The sequence below is a fragment of the Strix uralensis genome, chromosome Z, assembly GCF_047716275.1.
Source record: "Strix uralensis isolate ZFMK-TIS-50842 chromosome Z, bStrUra1, whole genome shotgun sequence".
Lineage (NCBI taxonomy): Eukaryota > Metazoa > Chordata > Aves > Strigiformes > Strigidae > Strix > Strix uralensis.
In genome coordinates, this window is record NC_134012.1 from 90,726,124 (window position 1) to 90,747,106 (window position 20,983).

General features: G+C 55.4%; 1 protein-coding gene across 1 annotated transcript; it reads left to right on the forward strand.

Moving 5' to 3' along the window:
• Positions 1–4,589: 4,589 nt before the first annotated feature.
• On the forward strand, positions 4,590–20,820 carry LOC141938119 (carbonic anhydrase 9-like). Its single transcript, XM_074856633.1, has 12 exons — positions 4,590–4,792; positions 12,044–12,073; positions 13,325–13,495; positions 15,694–15,836; positions 16,619–16,711; positions 16,978–17,044; positions 17,377–17,534; positions 17,660–17,801; positions 19,948–19,971; positions 20,148–20,177; positions 20,286–20,379; positions 20,524–20,820. The coding sequence occupies exons 1-12, from the start codon at positions 4,678–4,680 to the stop codon at positions 20,585–20,587; spliced, it is 1,131 nt and encodes a 376-aa protein (XP_074712734.1). The 5' UTR covers positions 4,590–4,677; the 3' UTR covers positions 20,588–20,820.
• Positions 20,821–20,983: the final 163 nt, after the last annotated feature.

Genomic DNA, 20,983 nt, shown 5'->3' on the forward strand with positions numbered 1-20,983 from the left:
AATGGATGTGTAAATATTATACATTGTAATTGCATATAATTTTTTTTAAAAATAATATTTTAAAACCATCCCTACTAGAGCTGCTAGAATTCACAGCTCCAAAGCAGCTGCCATACCACAGGGTGGCCCTGGTCCAGGAGATCCCAGGCCAGCTGGCTCCTCTGGCTACCTGCTTCCTACAGCTCAGTTACAGAGAAGAGCAGGCCAAGATCTGGCCAGACTGGGACTAGAACCCCATAACACAGGTGCTGGGGTTACTCTGAAACTAGGATCTATTATTCTAGAAAATCAAGGGACAGCAACAAGCTAATTAACACTCCCACCTCAAAATATTCCTTGCCATCCTACCCTTAGGCAAGTTGGTTATTGGCTGGAGATAAGCCATGCACTGTGGTGGTGGAGGGCTTGGGCAGCCGATGGTACCGGTACAATAAATGTACAGCTATAGAGATGAAAATAAAAAGTTGCTAGGAGACATTTTATGAGACTTTTGCAATTGCAAAGCAGAGTCTAACATCACCTTGAAGGAAAGATTATTATTTAAGCAATTCTAACCAAACCTCGGTAACAAACTACAAACTGCAGGTGCTGGTGTCTGGGATTCACCTTGGTGAATGGCATAGATCAGCCTGGTTTAATTTGGAAGTCATCCAGGGTACTTCTAAAACGTGAATAGGCACAACAACAGCACTCATGAACTAGTGCCCGTTGCTGTTACATTAAAAGTAATCGACAATAAGCCAGCAAAAGAGCTCAGGAATTCATTACTATATCCCGTGGGAAAGGATTACTGGTACAAATTTGAAACAGGCCCAGAGTCCCAAAGTTCTTCTAGACGTCCAAGCCTTTCCTTAGCATGAGTTAATTTTCCTGGGAATTACATCTTTTTCCTGAGAATAAACCCTTCTACAAGCATTTAGAGGTCATCCCTCCCCACAGCACTGAAGCTAAAACAAGACCAGCCAGTGTTTCCAGAAGTACATCCACTCTAACTCAGCCCAGTGTGTCTTGTGCTGCTGAGGATCAGAGAAGCTCCCTGGTACGTCGGTGCTTTGTGTCTCAGGCTGGATCTGAGCAGAGGCTTGATGCTGTGCATTTCAAGATACTTCATAACAAGGAAGGGCACAGAGCTGGGCTGCTTACAGGGGCCTGAATTCAGCTGATCAGATCTTGACAGAATTCTACCCAATTGACAGAATTGACAGAATTCTACCAGAGAAGCCCGATGGATATTACATGGGTGTGAACGTTGTACAGGAGGACAAACGCTGTGCTCTTCCACTTGGCCTGCAAGGCTCATGGAATGGGGCTGAGACCCACAGCGCCCAGCATTCCCAGAAGGCAGATCCAGACAAAGTGCCCTGATGGTGGAGTCACCTTTCATCCTAACAGTGTCCCCATCTGACAAGTATCATCTCTACAAAAAAGCTGACAAAGTATAAGAGAACATAGCTGGAAGAAGACATGTGCAATTACGGCTTCTGTGATATGATATGCTCAGCCTCAAAAAGCAATGAAGAGGGAAGACAATGAAACCTAAGATAGAGCAGCAAAGGTGATGGCTCCACGATTACTCCATTTGTGCAGAGTCGAAGCAGGGAATGCAGGGTAACCTCTCTGGGGAAGCAAACAGAAGGGATATACTCAGCTGTGAGGTGGGAACCGCATAGGGCTTGTCCTAAAAAAGGGATAGAGTGACCCTGTCCTTCCTCTGCCATATCCATCTGCCTTCTTCCTTTTCATTCAGGATAAAGACCATTAAAATGATAAACCACAGGAACATGAGAAGGAAAGAGCATTGGAATTGTGGTTTATGGTTTATTTTCCTCCCCCAGTCTTGTTTCCTTGAGCCTTGATAAATGAGTGTCTTCTTATCTGATGGTTCAGTTTATCTGGTGTTGGAAGGAACAAGGTGAATCAGGGTAAAGTCTGCAGTTTGAGAGTGCATTGATCCTATCTGCAGGTCACCACAGGAGACAGGGCTCTCCGGAGAGGACAGGTACAAGGGAATGTCTCTGGTGAAGCAGAGGGCTGGAGCCCATGGTGCCAGGTTGCCAAGAGTCAGTGGCTTGTGTTCCCAGCTGCCAACTTCTCAGGAGAGGTTTCTTCTGCTTGGCACAAAATCCAGCCCCAGCCCTAACAGAATCTTCTGTACTGCTTGACAGGTCTTGAGCCCTCTTGCAGTGACGGCAGGGCTGTGGCTGCAGATGTATTCACATGGGCTACGCCGAGCACATTCATAAAGGAAGGTGCTGGGATGACCAGTGATATGGGCTGGGAAACAGCTGGGCAAACTGGTTCAGCAGAGGTGTGGGGCCTATGGGGCATGGCACAGAGCTGGGACTGTGGCAGCACCACGGGGCAAGGAGTCCATTAACTTTTCCAATATCTTCTTGCATGTGCACAAATTGCATGTTTGGGAAAAGGAGTTCCTCCATTCCGTTCTGCACCACATGAAAAAATATTTTGCTGGTTGGACTCAAGCTTCCTGTTTGATGATTTCAGTTGATTGTGCTATAAATCCGCTATCCTAAGAAAGTAAGTGCTCATTCCCCGCTCCCCAATCCCGTACAAGCTGGAATATTACAGGCACAGACTTCACTTCACCCATCTGGACAGCTTTGCTCCTTCCTTGCTTGAAAACCACCCCTGCCCCCGAACAGCCCTGAGGCCCCACACCTGCTGTTTCTCATTCTGACCCTTTTGTGACGGGAGAAACAAAACCATGGGCAATAACTGAGAGGAGGTTTCACCCAAGATTTGTACAACAGCAGGACACGGGTTTTTTGTTTTGTGCTTTCTTTCTCGATAATCCCTGAGATTTACTTCACTTTTTTTCTTGGCAAGCAGTGAGCTGACATCACCATGACTCTCTGATCTCTGTTCTGTGAGTTGCATTAGCTAATTTAAGTCCACCCTCAAGCCATCCATCCTTGATTACACCACATGTGCATCACTTTGCCTCTACCAACATGGACTGGAATCTGCCATTGATGTGCCCCGTCACTCAGCACCATTATTGCCCCCTTGAACTCTCCAAGGCAGCTTCAGTCCTTTACTGCCTTAGTGTCGCAACTAATTCTGTCCCACCACTGCTCGTGTTCTTTGTCAATTTATGAAGATGCTGAAAAGCACAAGTGCTGAAAAGCACAAGCCCTAGTGCAGCTCCTGAGGAAAGTATCTCAGGTACCTCCCTTCCCCTTGAAAACTGACCTGTTATCCTACCTTCCATTGCCTGTTTGCTTAACCATGGAGACCAGCATCTTATAACATGAGATGGATTAAGAAGATTTGGTGCAGGACCTTGTTCAAAGCTTTTTGGGATCCAGGTACACTATGTACATACACTGAGCTGCACCCACATGCTTCCTGCCACCTCTGAGGAAGAGCAGAAAGGCAAGACTTCTGCCCAGAGCAGACTTGTGTCTTCCTCTACCCTCAAGAAATGCTTTTCTTAAGTGTACATCACTGAGAGGGGACACTCACTGCTGAGGGATCCTTCACCCACCACTGAGGAGACACCCACTGCTGAGGGGTCCATTGCCCACTGCTGAGGGGACAACCACCACAGAGGGATCCTTCACCCGATGCTGAGGAGAGGGGACACCCAGGCTGAGGGATCCTTCACCCATCGCTGAGAAGAGGGGACACCCATGGCTGAGGGATCCTTCACCCATCGCTGAGAAGAGGGGACACCCATGGCTGAGGGATCCTTCACCCCTCACTGAGGAGAGGGGACACCCAGGCTGAGGGATCCTTCACCCACCACTGAGGAGAGGGGACACCCATGGCTGAGGGATCCTTCACCCACCACTGAGGAGAGGGGACACCCAGGCTGAGGGATCCTTCACCCACCACTGAGGAGAGGGGACACCCAGGCTGAGGGATCCTTCACCCACCACTGAGGAGAGGGGACACCCATGGCTGAGGGATCCTTCACCCCTCGCTGAGGAGAGGGGACACCCAGGCTGAGGGATCCTTCACCCCTCGCTGAGGAGAGGGGACACCCATGGCTGAGGGATCCTTCACCCCTCGCTGAGGAGAGGGGACACCCATGGCTGAGGGATCCTTCACCCACCACTGAGGAGAGGGGACACCCATGGCTGAGGGATCCTTCACCCCTCGCTGAGGAGAGGGGACACCCATGGCTGAGGGATCCTTCACCCCTCACTGAGGAGAGGGGACACCCAGGCTGAGGGATCCTTCACCCACCACTGAGGAGAGGGGACACCCATGGCTGAGGGATCCTTCACCCCTCGCTGAGGAGAGGGGACACCCAGGCTGAGGGATCCTTCACCCCTCGCTGAGGAGAGGGGACACCCAGGCTGAGGGATCCTTCACCCCTCGCTGAGGAGAGGGGACACCCAGGCTGAGGGGTCCGCTCAGTCGACGGGGCTCCCCCGCCCACCGCGCAGGGGCCCCAGGAATGTGCCGGCGGGGGCCCGGGCTGGGGTCGGGACGGCCCCCGGCGGGGTCCCCGGTTCGAGTCCCGCGTCTCACCTGGCCGGGCCGGGCCGGGCCGGGCCGGGCGACGGCAGACTTTGCCTCCAGCCCCTATAAAAGGTAACGGCGGAGTGAGTCAGAGCCGCCGCCTCCTCCCCGCCCGCTCTCACGTACGCGCGGCCAGGCAGGCACGGAGCCGCCGCCGGCCGTCCCGCACCCGCGCACTTGCTGGAGATGAGCCGCGCCGCGCTGCGGGTCTCCCTCCTGCTCCTGGCCGCCCTGGGCCGCGCCGGCAGCGAGCACGACCAGGAGCACGGCGGCGAGGACCCCCCGCACTCCCGGGAGAAAGGTGAGCGGGGGTCCCCCCGTACGCGGGGCGCCCCGAGGCGTGGAGCACCCCGCGGCTGCGTCTGGGGTCCCCCGTGCACGGGGCACCCTAATGCACGGTGCGCTCCGGATGCTGGGTTTGGGGTCCCTGGTGCGTGGGCATCCTGATGCGTGGAGCACCCCAATACTGCGTTTGGGGTCCCTGGTGTATGGGGTGCCCCGATGCATGGGGTTCTCCCCTTGCTGGGTTTGGGATCCTTGATGCATGGGGTACCCCAATGCATGGGGTGCTGGGTTCGGGATGCTTAATGTTTTGGGGGGTCCCCAATGCTGGGGAGCTCTCCCTTTGCTTGGTTGAGGGGGGGCTGCTGTACATCCTGCTGCACCCCTGTTAGGGGCCCAAGTGTGGGGTGCTCCTGTGGGGCTGTGCCCCCCCCCCCCCCCCGCATCGCCCAGCTGCGGGAGCTGCCTCCCCCCGCCCCCCAGCACGTCCCTGCCTTTGTCCCCGCTCCCGCCAACTCCTGTGCGGCCCGACCCCTGCCCAGGGGCTGGGGGCCCCCGCCTTTTGTGCAGCTCTTTTCCTCCACTGTGTCCCGTTTGCATCAGATTAGGGGGCTCACAGCGGCTGGTGTGGGGGTAGCCGGGGCTGTGCAACAAGCAGCGCCTTGCCGGGACTGCCCGGAGGGTCCAGCCCCGGACCCCGGTGTGGCGGGACTGCAGCCGGTCCCCTTTGTCCTGCAGCATGGCCTCTTCCCAGCGGGGTCCACTGTTCCTGGCCCTGCATCCACGTTGCCCCCCCACAGCCCAGCGAGGACGGCGTCTGACCCCACTGCGAGGTTGTTCCATGGCCGACGATGGGGAATGGGGGACGTGCCTGAACTCAGGGCTGGGTGGTGTTGTGTGCCCCCCCCTCCTCAAGAGTTTTGCTGGTGGTGTGGGGGCTTTCAGATTTCAGGGTCACTGTTTTGGGATAGAAGTCCTGGGTCTTTGGTCTCTGTCCCTTTTCTGACTCGGTACTGTGGCACTGCCAAGCACTCGGCAGGGATTTTGGGGCAGTGCCATGCGTTTGCTCTCGTGAGGCTGAACGCTGCACTGGGATGATCCTGTCCCTGGCTACGCTCCTTGTCCCAGCTTTGCCTGTGGGTTTGTTTCCCGGGCTCAGCCTCATAGTGTGTCCTTGGTTTTGCCTCTGGTAAGGAGTTGCTCTGACCTGTGCCAGGACAGCTGCCCTGTGGTACGACCGACAATTGTTTGGTGCCAGGAGCTGCTTTTGTTATTGCAGTGAATCACATTTCTTACTAGAGCTGCTCCTGCCGGGCTGAGCACTGGACAGAGATGGGGACGCAGATGGTCCTTGCCACAGAGATGAAGTAACCCAGGCCACAGGGTGGGAGCGCATCAGTCGTTCAGCATACCGGTGTGGTGCGCTGGCAGCAAGTGGTTGGGCACTGCATGGGGTTTGGGATGGGTGGGTGGGGAGACTGGGATGGAGATGGGAAAAGGAGGTGAAGGGTGGGAAGTGGCAGGGAGGTAGGTAGGGAACAGACAGCCTGGCCCATGCTTGTACCAGTGTTAAGAGGATGAAGATCTGGCTGGAGTCCTGTGAAGGAGCAGGTCTTGGCAGGCACCCACCAAGGCTCCTGACGGGCACTAGAAGCTGCATGGCACCACTGCCGGGCGACGTGCTGGCTCACTCTTCCTCGAGGCTTGTGCACAAGGCAAGGCTGGTGGTCCCCCAGGACTGAGTGCTCAACACAAGCCGGGGTGGGGTTGCCACTGAGGTTTTGCCATGGGGTTGCTCTCTGAGGAGCATCTGACTTTCCCAGAGACCTGAGTCTGTGGATGTCTTTGGGATACCATAACTCCCTTTCACACTGCAGCCTGTTTCTTCTCCCCCTCCTGTTCAGACGTATCCTGCTCTCCATGTCCTCTTCTTGGTCATTCCCTGATGCTCTTTTTCTGCCGCTGAGTCCATTTCTCTTGCTTAATATTCCTTACTCATCTCATTCCCCAGCTCCAAGCACTGATCTGGGATTTCCCCATTTTTATCCCTTCTGCTGGGGTGGCCCTTTCTCTGCAGCGCTCCGTGATTGTTTCCTCTTTCCCCTGCCACTTGTTGGGGCAGTTGGGTTCACAGGGAGCAGGAATGTGCCCTGGAGTAAAGCCTGCCCTATGCCTTCCTCTACCCAAACCCTTGCCGCTTTGTGGGGGGACCTGGCCCAGTCTTGGGCCCTGCAGCCCAAGCAGCCCTCCCCCAGGAGGGGGGAGCACAAAGAACAATCCCCACAGTGACCTGTGCTACCAGTGGCAGATTAAAGGCTGATCCCAAAGGCTTGCAGTGGGTCAGGGTTTATAAACACAAAGGGGCTTTAATGCAGCCAGGCTCGGGAGGGATCACTGCTCCCATGGGATGGTGTTCTGGGCTGAAAGGGCATGGATGTTGCATGGGGCATGTGTCTGGATGGAGAAGCCAGGGCTGTGCTGGTGGATGTAGGGCTGGGATGGCACAGCTCTCCCATAGAGAGGCTCTTCATGGTGCTTGGCAGAAGGATGTTGGGTTGTACACCCCACTGCCTGGATCCCATGCCTGTGCCGTGCTTGCCACAGACTGGCCTGAGGAGCTGGCTGTGGGCAGCATGAGCACAGTGGCACAGCCTGGGTACCATGATCAGGTTATTGCTTTCAATGCTTGGATGTCTTTTGTAGGCTGGGACCTGGCTGCTGTGGCTGGTCCCTGCTTTGGGACCTGCACTCTGTGTATCTCTGCATGTCCTGGTACCTCCTGGCTCCGCATCAGGAATAACATCCTGCTTTCCCTCTTCTCTGGGCCATGGGCTCCACTGGTCCCCCCACAACCTGGGACTGATCTGCAGACAGGGCTTCTTACTCAGGGGCACAGCAAGGTGGTCCTGCCCTGGCATCCCCTGCAAACTGGCCTCATCCCACAGGGCTTTGACCCAGGTCTGGCCCAGAGCTGGGTCCCAACAGGGAGAGGAGGCTCTGGCAGTATCCCAGTGCTCCCAGTGACTGAGCTCAGGGCATGGTGTGCCCAGTCGATAGGAGAGCGGGATGTCTGAGCTAGACGCAAGCCTGCTGCCCTGCCCACCACACACAAGCCATCGAACTTTTGCTGGAATTCAAGGCAAGCAGGCAGCACCAATGGTTGTGTTGGTGCCAGGCAGCATCCACGTGGTGAATGGCAGACATGTTTCAGTGTTGTCAGGTGCCCTGCAGCAGCTTCAGGCTGTGTACTCCCTAAAATGTCAAAAGCTGAGGATGGAGGGGTCAGACCTGTAGGGCAGACCCTCTGTTCTCCCTCCTTATGCCTGGCTTTGCCGAGGGGTATCTCTTGCTTAGTGCAAATGACCCTGAGTCCCTTGGGTCCATCCCTATGTCCCCATGGTGAGGTTTCCCAGAGCAGCCTGCTGCATTGGTGCCTTTCCTACATGGGATTAGCAGCGGCCTGCGGTTGTGCTGGCTCCTCACCCTGCCGAAAGCTGCTCCTACCCTTCCTCCCCAGCTGCAGGACATGCTGAGCAGCACGCTGGTAATGGCAGCGTCTGCCTGGACGCGGCAGGAAAGTGTTGTTGGATGGTGTTAGATGTCAAGGAGGGAAGGGAGCTGGCGCTTCGGCAGCGCCAGTATCCCAAAATGGGAGGGCCGAGAGGGCGTGAGCAACGGGAGAAAGCACGAAGGAGGGAGTGAGTGAAAGGGGGAGACTCGGCTGGATTGCAGGCTGCTGGGGGAAGGGGGGTCGCATTTAGTGCTCATTTGGACTGGAGGGACTCTGTGTGACTGAGCATGGAGGATTTCTCACCTGCAAGGGCAGGCAGCTCCTGTTGATACCCTACTACATTTTCCTACTGGGACCCCTGCAAGGAGTCCTCTTCTTGCATGTTACATCCCAGTGTGCTCACAGCAGCAGCAAGGTCCCCCCACGCTTTTGGGAGTGCTTTGTAGTCCCTCCCAGGCCTGTGGGTGCTCAGAGGTAGGGCAAGGTGTGCAAAGAGCTGCAGCACCCACTGCTGAGGCGCAGCCACATCTGTTGTGGTGAGTGGCAGCAGTTCAGCAGAAAGGAGACTTGGCACCACAGAGCTTTCCAAGGGAGAAGACGTGCTCCGGCGGGGAGCGTGGGAGGCAGTCTGAAATTATGCAAATCGACATTTGGGCAGGGCAGTGGGTTAATGTTCATGGCAAAGGGCTGTGAGATTGCGAATGCCCCCACGTGGAAGGGACCGGAGTATTGCAGGGCTCCTCCGAACCACGCTGAGGTCGGGGCAGATGCTGAGAGCCCGACTCACCGCCTGGGCTGGACTCGCCTCGATCCTCTCCTGCAGCGCTCGGTGCATATGCCAAGGGGCACCAACCGTTCACAGCTGGGCTTGGGAGATGCCTCCTGAGTGGGTGACCTGGCTGTGCTGTAAGCTGCGCACAGATCCACAGGATGGGGAAAACATATTTGTGTGGCTTCACTGCATAAATAAGTTCTCGTGGGTCCTCTTGGCTCTGATGCCCAGGAAAGTCTGTTGCGTTGTGGTGGATCGATCCAACTCCTGGGTGCACTGCAGCCTTCGGGGTGTTCAAAGCTGCTGCGCTGAGCTGGCAGGAAGCTGCGAGGAGGGTCTGGAACCCCCTTGGCTGTGGGAACAGACAGACACAGGGTGACGTGGGAGCCTGAGGTGGATGGCACAGTGCTGACACAGCAGGGCAGGTGCCAGCACGGTGCCATTGTTCTAATCTACGATATGAAGTTTGAGTTGCTTTCTGTCAAGGCAGCGTCCCTGGAGGTGAGCAGAAGGCGAGGTGCTGGGGCGGGCCGTGCCGGTTGAGGCATGTGCAGTGAGCCAAGGCACTGTGTGCCAAACCCAGGCTGCTGTGCCTTACCTGTGCCAGGACTGCCCCGATGTGAGTGCCCCTCGGGGGGGCTCCCCATGCCAATAGGCACTCTCGTAGGAAGCAGCAAACGTGGCTCTTGTGTGCAAGCCATGACCACCTCATGCAGACAGTGCCAGGTGGGGCAGGAGAGGGGGGACAGGGTGAGGGAAGATATAGGGTGTTTCCAGAGGAGGGTCGGTGTAGTCTCAATTTTGATGCATAATCAGTGACCGGAGAGCAGGTTACCTTTGTGTGAGCAGGGTGGGCAGGATGAATCTCAGCTTGCTGCAGCACAGCTGGGTGCATCCCAGAGCAGTGCTGTAGGCATGGAGAGGGCACTGCAGCCTGTCCCAGGGCTCACGTGTTCCTGCCTGATGCAGGCAGCCGTGGCTTGCCCAAGCCCTTTGCTTTCTGCCCCTTCTTTATATGCCTTTGGGAGTACCCCGTGCCTGGGCAAGTGAATCCTGAGCATCAGAACCGCTGTAGGGATGAGTCACTGGCAATGCTGGAGGGAACCCCAAGGGCTGTTCCCATCTCTGCAACTCCCAGTGCCCCTAAGCACCCTCCAGCCCTTCCCAGCCCAGTTTTGCTGTGGCCATCCACTCTCCAAGGCAGCAGCTCCACCAAAGGTCCCCAGCAGCACCCATGCCTGGATCCTTGCTGCGAGGAGGGCAGGATCCAGCTGGGCTTGGGCCTCGTATAGGACATCTGGGCCTGGGAAAGTGTGCCTCTTCCTTTCTCACCCCTGAGCTGGAATCTGCTTCTATTAATAGCAAGTGGCTGTCGATAGCTGTTGTCAGCAACAACGATGGGGATGGGAGCAGTGCCTGCTGAGCCCCTCCTGCCTCCTGGGCAGGCTGGCAGGCATCTGGCCCTACCAAGGAATAGAGATGGTATCAGGGCTGGACTGTACCTGCTAAATGCACCTTCATGTCCCTGCACCCTGGGGAGCTGATGGAATTGGGTGTAGATGCTGCCCCTTACTGCATGCAACCCTTCACCCCAAGCCTGTCGTGACCTGGCACCCTCCATTCGTGCCCTTCTGGACTGGGATGTGCCAACAGCCTTGTCCGCAGTGACGAGCATGCTCATAAGGACAGGTCAGGGGAGGAGCCCGTGAATTACCTGTTGTGCCAGTCAGGGCAGGGGCATAATCCTTATGGGCCAGGTTTCTCTGTAAATGCAAGCCCTGCATCCAAAACCCCGCAAATCCAAATCCCCCGCAAAGGGTTGCCTGGAGCTGGTTGCATGCAGAAGGGCTGGTGACAGCCAAGGTGTTTTGGTCAGGGGCATCTGAGAAGAGTTTCTGAGGCATCTCTAAGGCCAGCTCTAGCAACATGCTGGGAGCCTGAGCTGTGCTGGCAGCTCTAGAGGAGAGTGATGGTGCAAGGGCTGGTGTGTGGAGCACTGCTGTAAGCTCAGGAGCTGCCCCAGGAGGGCTTTGCTCCCTCTAGATCTGCAGACTGGGGACACCCTGAGCCGTGGGAGGCTCAGGGCACACCAGGGCCTGCCATGGCCACAGGGTGCTCCATAGGGGACATGGGACATGCAGAGGTCCTGGCACGGGCTCCTCCATCCCCTCTCCTGCTTTTCCTAGAGAAGGGTTTGTGCATGGTAGGACCCTCGTGTAACTCTGCATGGGGATTTGGGTGGTCGAGTGAGTTGGGGCAGGAGGCTGCTGTGACAGGAGCCGGGTGTTTGGTCTGGCACATTTTCCTGTGGCAGTCTGCCCCCATCGTAGGGGCACTCGCTGTTGAAGAAGACAAGGTTTTGGTGCTGATTTGCTTCCTCTGCTTGAGTCCCAGGGCTGCTTTCTCTGGTGGGAGGAGGGTGTCTGCACAGTGCAATGCTGCTTGCTGCTCAAGCTCCTTATGGTGTGGGAGCTGCTCTTCCCCACACCCTCTCCAGTGCTTCAGCATTGCAGGAGTGCCACCAGGACAGCCGCTTCCCTGGCTGCACTTGCTTACAGAACCTGAACAGGGAAGCTGCAGACCTGCCTGCCTCATTAAAGTGCTTTGTCTTGGGATGTGGGATGTTTTGGCTGCTCCGGAGCTGCAAGAGCACTGGTACAGCTGCTCAGTGACGGAAGCCAGTATCTCTGATTTTTCCATTATAAGGATGATAACAAAGTGTCAAACCCTGGAGTTTTCCTTCTGGCCAACAACTTCGGGAGACCTGGCCCTGCTAAGAGGAGGCAGTGCCCTCTAGGAGTATCCCCCTTGCTGGGGCAGGGGGAAAAGCGGGAAAGTGAAGGCAGGGAGGGGGATTGAAGGCAGTGGGAGCCCAAGACCTGCTGCCAGGGCTGGGAGCACTGCCTCGCAGAGGTGTGTTTGCTGCCAACCTTTCCCTTCCATTCATGTGTTTTTTTCTTTTTTTTTTTTTTTTTTTTTTTTTCAAGGTCCTGGCCACAGTCACTGGAGCTATGAAGGTAAATACCCTGCAGTTACTCCTGCTTTTTTCCTACCACCTGGCAGACTCTGGGCCTGAGCCAGCCATGGTTAATGATTACAGGGCTCCTGTGCGCACTCCATGGCTCACCCTTCCCGCCTGCCTGACCCTAATGCTTCAGCGGTGCCCAAACCTGGGCATGGATGGGCTGAAGAGCTGGGGATTGCTCTGATTTGAGCAGGAAGCAGCGGCTCCACCAAGGGTTTCCCCAGCCCCCTGGGTGTGGGGGGAATGCTCCTTGGGGCAAGGCTCCTCCCTGAACAGGAGCTCTCCTGATCCTGTGCCAAGTGGGAAAGCAGCTGGGCTCTCCAGGCTGGACTTGCAGCCCATGCTGGGACTTTGACCTGCCCAGGGATTACCTTGTGTCCTCACCCCTGTCCTCTGTCACCCTCCCTCCCCACCCTGCCTGGCCCTGCCCACCCATCATGGCTTGGAGGGCTTCTCCACAGCCCCCATGATGGGCATTACTGCAGTGCTAGCACAAACACATCCCTTCCTGCTGCAGTGGTGGGCCAGGCCCCAGCACTGTCACTCTGCTTGGGACCAGGGCCTGGCTTTGACCTGCTAATGCCCAGCTCCATTTTTATGGGGTTCCTGCAAGGGCCCGGACTGGGCATGATCCTGGGTTTGCACTGAGGTGTGCTAGAAGCAGCCCCCTGCAGTGCACGGAGAAGTTTCTGGGCCATCAGCCGTGCTTATCCGAGCTATGGCACTGGGAAGAGGTGACAGTTTAAACAGCCACCACAGCTATGTGAGCTGGCCCTTTGCAGGACTGTATCAGTGCAGTTAACAGCCGGGAACCTGTCCTGTGGCTGTGGGCTTGCGTGATCCCAGCGACACTGTGGTACCTCGCTCGAGTAGCAGTGCTGGTGAAGCGGTGGGTCAATACTTGCCAGGGGCCAGGCTGTGCAAGGCAGCAAGCGTGTGATGAGCTGCAGAGCAGCAGCTACTCAGCTTGCCAAGTCCACTTGTAAATGATCTTCTCGCACTCTTTCCAAACACCCCAAAAATAGACTTTCCTGGCACTCACCATGCTCCGAGACCTTTCCCGATACAGCTGCATGCAGTCACATGGTGGCACAGAGCTGCTTGATGGAAACTAACCTTACATGCATGGCTTATTTCCTGGCCAGTGCCTGTCCCCTTCCCCACCACCCACCAAACCTCATCTCTGGCGGGCTCCTTGCCCGGGCAGTCTCACTGGCACTCCCTCCCTTCCTCCTTATACCAGACCGGGAGCACTGGGGTGTGGACTACCTGGACTGTGGGGGCAACGTGCAGTCACCAATCAACATTGACACAGCCAAGACCATCTTCAGCCCACAGCTGCGGCCGATCCAGCTCTCTGGCTACAGCCTGCCCGCCAACGAAAAGCTCAGCCTGAGGAACAACGGGCACACAGGTGGGTGCAAAGACACAGGCTGGAACGCAAGCAGAGGCTGCTCAGCATCTCCCAGCAGAACGGGGCTTGTCTGATGCCCTTCCCCTGGGCTCTGGGAAGGGGCTTCTCTTGCAGGTTGCAGTCATGTTGCCTTCAAGGCCAAAAGGGAAGCATCGGGCTGTTGAACCTTCACAGGTCCATATGCTGTCCTGGCTGGAGGGAGAAACCAGGAGATGGAGAATTTGCCACTCACTGCCTTTGGGAGCTGGCTCCAGGAATTTGTTAAAACCCACGTTTCCTTTAAAAATGTGTCCCTGGTATTTCTGATGTGGGTTGGCAGTCGCTGTTCCTCCCCTGCATTTCACTTTCAAAGGACTAGTCAGTATCTGATGTGACTTAGCCTTTAAGGTACCTATCTCTCAGTCTTCTAGGACACATCATTGGCCAACTTCTTTAACTCTGTGCTTCAGGTTGCTATCTCAAGATCTTAAGAAATTTTTATTGGTCTTTTGTTTCCCATGTCCAGTTTTATAATTTTTTTTGGAAGGTCTGGACACAACTCACAGTATTTTATTGTCAGTCTCACCATGCCAGATATGGAGGAAAACCACATCTTCCCGCTCAGCACCCCACAGCTGGGGATCCTGGTTGCTACCAGCTTTTTCTGGGAGCAAGCCGAGTGTTTTGTTCACGCTGGTGTCTGCCAGTCCCCAAGCTAAGAAAAGGTGGTGGAGAAAGGGACTTGAAAACTCACTGACAGTGTGATAAGGCACCCCCTTGCCCTGGTAGCTAGCAAAATGGAGCTGACCTGTGTATACAGCAAACTCAACAGGTTGGACTTGCCGTGCATGGTCAGATCAGCCGCACTCTGCATGCACAGAGCTTTATATTATGGCCTTCTGCCCTAGCGTGCCTGCAGAGTTAAACAAGTTGAGCTCAGTAGTTGCTATTTTAGACACCCTGGCATCTGGTGTTGCTTGGTGTTTAGAAAAGCATTTTCATTGGGGTGGGGAAGTAGTTTCTCACATGCTTTAAGATGCCTTTTTTTATTCTGGCAACTAGCTGTCTGCTTTATGAAAAGCCATAAATAAATAAAAAGTTGCAAGTCCAGTAAGATACTTGTACAGTCACTCCTTTTTGTAATATAAAGTGTGTATGCTGTGTAAGCTTTTTCAAGGTCCTGAAAATGGCTCAGGTAGCTAGTAGAAGGAATGCAGTGATTTAGATATCTGCTTTTACATTTCTTTTGTATAAATTCCCAGGTAGGGAGCAGTCTCCCACTTCCCGTATTTGAGTTTTGTATCTCTGAACCCAGTGGCAGGGAACACAGGAGAGGACAAATGACTCATCACAGCCCTGTTACGTAGATAATCCTGAATCTGTGCCCTAGCTCGGTGATGTGACTAGGGGACACTTCACCTATAAAGAGGGAGGAAGGAAAAGTGTTGATATTAAAAATGAGGAAAAGGTGCTTAGAAGCACCTAGAAAGGTGCTGAGAAGCCTTTCTCAGGTCCAAGAATGCTTCTGGTATTTTTGCCATGTGTCCAGGTAACTCAGCTTTTAGATTTGCCACACTGCTGCATGAGTCCAAGATAGTTGGCTAAACCACATGAAAGTAAAAGGTAAAACCAAGTATATATTTACCATGCCCAAAGCGGCAAAATTTTAGCTCTTAATGCTTTCAAAAGATTTAATGCTTCCGTGCCACCAGCTCCAGTGCTGTCAGACGCTCACAGGCTGCTTTATGTGAAAGGTCCCAGCTCGACAAGTGCTGCAGCACTCTGTCCAACTGCCCTGCTCTTATAGGTATTCATCACTCTGCCAGTATCTTTCCCCATGAATTTTGTCCACGATCTCTTTTTATATTATTCTCACTTACTGAATAAATTGTTGGATAACATTTGACTTGGAGCTGGCCCCTGTGAGTCTCTGCAGAGGGGCTCTTCCCTTTTCAGCGTTTTCATAGCAGCTATTTTTGAAGCTTATGTATGTACTGAGATGTCCTGCAACCTGAAGTTGAAAGTTGAACCCTGCTGCATTGGCACAGGTCTGGGTATTGGCTTGCCTGTAGCCTCATGAAAGATGGAAAGCAAGTTTGCTGTGACCAATTTCCAGAAGCTGAGGGTGACTCTCTCCCTTGAGATATCTCCTCTGTGTACCTGTGGGATGGACTGGGCTTTGTGTTTTACTGACCAACCTCTTCCTTCTGTTTCTGCAGTTCTCCTTGAGCTGCCCCAATCACTGGCCATCACTGGCGGCTATGCCCAGCAGTACCGAGCCGTGCAGCTGCACCTGCACTGGGGCTCCTCGTCGGGACCTGGCTCAGAGCACACTATCGATGGGCACCGCTTTGCTGCAGAGGTAAGGAACCCTCATGGTGGTGGATGCATCCTCCCCTCTCTTGGCGCTGGGCAGGGAAGGTACTGCAGTGCTGTCTTGCTCCTAGCCCAGGGCTCTGACTGTCACTGGATGAACGCTGTAACCCCTGGCCAGGATCCCTTCTCCCTGGGCAGCTCTGCAGCAGTAGAGTTCAGTGTAGGAGGCCAAGCTTTGGTGCTGAGCCAGACTCACGCTGCGGCCTGTGGTGCAGAAGCGAGTGGGAGACCACCCTCCAGGATGCTCTGCCCGCAGGTGGGCTGGGGCTGGGCGAGTGTGAGTGGTGCAGCCTGTCCCCATGCCGCAGCCTGGCCCTGGGCTGATGGAGCAGGAGCTGTGGCAGTCCCTGGGCTGGGGGAGCCAGCTCCCCAGGCGGCTGTGAGCAGCCTGCTTTGGGAGCTGCAGGGAGTGTTTACTCTGTACACACTGTCCTCCTGCTCTGCCAGCTCCCATCTGGTTTTATCTCTCCTTCTCTAGCTGCTGTCCTCAGACTGAGCCTCACTCTGCAGTATGACCCCCTGGTATCTAGGGCAGAGTGCTGGTTTGCTTTCCCTGACCAGGGAAGTTCCTGCAGGCAGACCTTCATGCTTGCTGCTTTGCAGCATCACATTTTCTTGGTCCCACCAGCATATTCCCCTCTTAGGAGAGGGTGCTCATTATGGGTGCATGTCTCTTCTGGCCCTTGCTCTGGCAGGCTGGAGGCCTGTAGGGGTGAGCACCTCCTGGAGGTGCCCGTCCTGCATCGGGATTGTACGGTTCCCTTCCAGATCCATGTGGTCCACTACAACACCAAGTATGACACCTTTAAGGAGGCAATGATCCACCCAGATGGCCTGGCTGTACTGGGAGCCTTCCTGGAGGTGAGTTCCATAGATCATCCCTGGGTGAACAGAGAGAAGGCAGGACTGGGATGGGCAGAGTCAGGCACAGTTTTGGGGACTGACAAAGGTGCAAATGCTCCTGGGGAGAGAGGGCAGTTGAGAGGGCAGAGCAGCCCTGATTGGAGGAAGGGGTCACGAGGATTAGGGTGCCTCTCACAGGGAGAGACACCTTCCTGCTGGCACTGCCATCACCAGCCAGTCTCAGCCCCTGTCCTTGTCATTACTGTGGGGTCTCTGTGTTGCAGGTTGGGCCGAGGGAGAACCCATACTATCAGGAGATACTTGGGCATCTGCACAAAATCCAAAAAGAAGGTAAGGCCCTGCCCCACTTAGTACGTGTCTCAGGGGCTGCAGCCCAGCAGAGCAACCTGCTGCATGGCAGAGAGAGGCTGTGGCAGGCGTTTGTTGTGTGTATGTGAGAAGGGGAGCATTGCACAGCTTGTACAGAAACAGCTCTCCAAGGTGCCCTCTGCTCGCACGTGCTTTCCTCTGCCTCCAGGGCAAACCCACTGCTCCTTCTCCAGGGCAGCAGTGTGGACCCTGGCACATGCAGTGCCGGGCTGCCTGGGATCCCCGTGCTGGTCCTGCCTGATGCCCTCCAAGGGGTTTCCGTGATCTCACTCCCATGGTGTTTCTTCTCCCAGGCGAGGAAGTCTTGGTGTCTGGATTCAACATCGCAGGTCTGCTGCCTACCAACCTGAAACTCTACTTTCACTACAACGGCTCTCTGACCACCCCTCCCTGCTACCAGACGGTGAAGTGGACGGTCTTCAACCAGACCATGCTACTCTCTCATGAACAGGTCCGTCAGAGCAATGAGCTCAGCCTCTCCCTGCAGGTGTGCACCATCCGTGCCAGTCACCTGGGGCTCACCTGGCTCCCAAAAGCAGGATGCACCCTGCTCTGCTCACGCCGTTCTCCTTACAGATGTCAATACTGGTGATGAGCCTGAGAAACGACGACAACAAACCTCTGCAGAACAATTACCGGATGGTGCAGGACATGCACGGGCGACGGGTGCTGGCGAGTTTCCAGACCACCCTCTCTTCAGCGAAGCAGCTGCCTACTGGTAAGGAGCATGTGAGCGTGCTCAGGCTGCACCCAGCTGCAGGGGTGCAGAGATGGAGTGAGGAGCAGGAGTCAAGGCTTGGCGTCTCCTACAAAAGTGCAGCATTTGCATGGGGTAGCCCTGCCTGGCAGGTGACTTACTGCAGCACTGGTCTTGGTGTCCTGCTCTCCCTCATTTCTGCACTTCTCTCACCCTGCCTGGGGAAGATTGGTTTCTAGGAACTATTTTATCCTTGGCCTTGCAGAAATAACAGTAGTGGGACTAGGGGGTGTGTATCATCAAGGTCCTAGCATCCCAGCTAGCTTCATCCCCAAACGCAATAGCTAAATTCAGTAAGAGCTGCAGAGGTACGGGCTTGCAGCAAGCACCCCACCGCCAAACCCTGTGGGAAGGGCAGTGCAGGGGACCCCTCCTTAAGGCTGTGCTCTGCCAGTGGGGCCATGCAGCCATCTGGCCAGGCACATGGTCCCCTGCCTGAGGCATCCGTGTCTGCCCATCCTCGGTTTGTCCTCGAAGGCCTTTCTTGCATTAGTGGCTTCCAGTGATGAGTAGAAATTCCTGTTAATACTTAGGTGTGACTATCGCTCTGCATCACTGAATTCTTGCCTGTTGCTGCTCTCTGAGGTCACTGGGGTTTTTCTGTCCCAACATCCTGTTCCTTTTCTGTTTTGATAGCATTTCCTACACCTTGTGTCAAGGTGACTAATAGAAGCAGCACACAGGCTTGGTCCCAGGCCCTTGGGCAATGCCTCCGTAACCACACACCATGGTGCAAGGCACTTCCCTTCACCGTCCCACCTGCAGCCAGCTCGCTAACAGCTGAAGGCTTTTAATCACCATGGTCTTCAGCCTGGCTAGCAGTTTCCCATGTGGCACTGCATCAAATGCTTCACTGAAGTCGGGAGAGATAAAATCTACCACATTTTCTTTGTCTAGAATATCACTTATCAAAGAAGGATATCGGGTTAGGCTGGCATGCTCTATCTTTGGTAAACCTGTTAGATACTTTATCATATTTTCCATTTACCTCCAAGCCTTTCTTTTACCACTTTCATGCAGAAGCTGTTCCAAAGCCTCCAGCTGCCAAGGCTGGGGTGAGGGGGTAGTTACCCAGCTCACCTTTTTTTTTTTTCCCTTTCCTTATTTGTTATTTCTATCCAACAACTCCCACTTTAACAAAGCCACGAAGCCCTTATTCCTGGAGTGCCAGGACACTGTCCCAGTACTCCTGGGTGAGGTTACTGGACCCCACCTTGCATGCATGAGGCTGTTGGGGTTCTCCTCACCTCGGTGCTGATAACTGCTTGCTTTATCCCTGGGGCCACTGAGCACCAAGACGGAGTGCTATGGGGTCACATATTGTTCCACTTGCAGCTGCACCTCCTGCGCCCACGCTTGTTGGTCTTTCCCCAGTCACCCCCAGTTCAGAACAGCCACTCCTGCCCCTGGCTGCTGGGTGAAGGCGGCGGCTTCCCCGCAGTGGCTATGCAGCTGAATACAGCCCACAGATAGTGCCACTCTGTGCGCAATACCCGAGCCGTGTACAGATGATAATGCAGCTGTTTAAAAGCCACGCTGTCATGCTGGGTAAATATTAGCCCAGCACAGCTCCTGCCCAGCATGTCGGGCCACCGAGCCATCCCCGTGCAGGATGCCCTGTCGGCAACAGCTGCTCACCTCCTCCTGGGCAGCTGCTCACCATCTCGCTGCAGGCAACTGTCCCCACGGTTGCTGCCTGCTGGGCTCACCCCATGTTCCTCTCCGGGGTCTCCTGCAGGGTTTGGTGCATTCATGGGGTGCTGCAGCGCTCTGCACCCTCCCTGCCTGCTTCCCGGGCAGTGGCAACAGCAATGGGGGCGTTTCTGACTGGGCTCAGCAAGGCTTTTGTGTGGGCTGTGATTCAGGGATACTTTTTTTTTTCACCTTCCCTCAATGCTTCTGGCAGGGTGTCAGGGCTAGGCTTCCTGCAGCAAGACGTTGCGAGCTGCTGGGGACCTGGCAGGCCGCTCTCCCCTGCCTGCTTATGGGCGATGGGCAGTCTTGCAGGCAGCCCTGCTTTGGTGGCGAGGCATGAAGCCCTGCAGGCTTGACACTTCCCTCCCCAAACACTTCAGGCAACCTGTTGACCATGCTGTCTCTCTTCTAGGTAATGATGGCTCAGCAACAACAGGTAGGTGAGGGGCTGGCCTGAAGGAGGGAAAGCAGCTGGGGGGTGTACCTGCCAGGGAAGGGGGGTCCTGGCAAGTGTGTGATGAGCTGGGGGGCAGGCAGCCACAGTGGCTTTGTGGGGCAGCCCTAGCATCTGTGCAGTTGGTTCTCATCCTCTCATCTTTGTCTCCTTTGCAGAGGGACACTCCAGCTCTTCATTTCACGCAGGTAAGCGTCCTTTTGGGCTACAGGCCTGCCTCAGCTTTGCCCCATATCCCTCAGCCAGTAGCTTCAGGTGACCATCCCCAGGGTAACATGCCTGTGCTTGGCTTGCAGGGGACGTGCTGGCTGTCCTCTTCGGGGTACTCTTTGCCATCACGGCACTGGCCTTCCTGCTATACATCTACAAGCACCGCAGCCAGAACACACGGTGAGTGATGGGGAGCTGCAGGAGGAGGGGGCTCAGCGGGGTAGCACTGGTCTGGGGCATAAGAAGTAGGGGTTAAGAGCAGTCTCTTGGGCAGCAAGGTGGATTAGCCTGCTCTTAACACTCCCTCCCTTCCTCCCCCACCAGGCTGGACTCGCCAACCAAATCCAAGGTCATCTACACAGCAGCCACCACGGAGAACACTGCGTGAGCTGTGCACCTCTGCTGTGGTCCCAGCCCCGCTGGTTCGGTCTGCCATCCCACATCCCCTCCCTGCCCCCCTGGGCCAAGGAAGGGCCACTGCTCCAGCATCCCTCTGCTGCACGGGCTGCTCACACGGACTGTTTGCCTGGGGCAGCATCTGGCCCCAGTAGGTATTTTTGTTATAAAAAAAGGTAAAAATGTGAGAGAAAAAAAAAAAAGTAAAAGCCTCCCATGGTGCCAGTCCTCTCTGCTGTCCTTGTGCGAAGCCGAGGGGCAGGAAAGAGCACTGGTGGAGCTGGACCCACAGCAGAGAGGGGCACACAGGGACCCCTTCCCGAGCAGCAGAGACAGCCTTGGCCTCCATGCCCTGGGCAGAGCTCCAGAGCAAGCAGTGCAGGGCTCC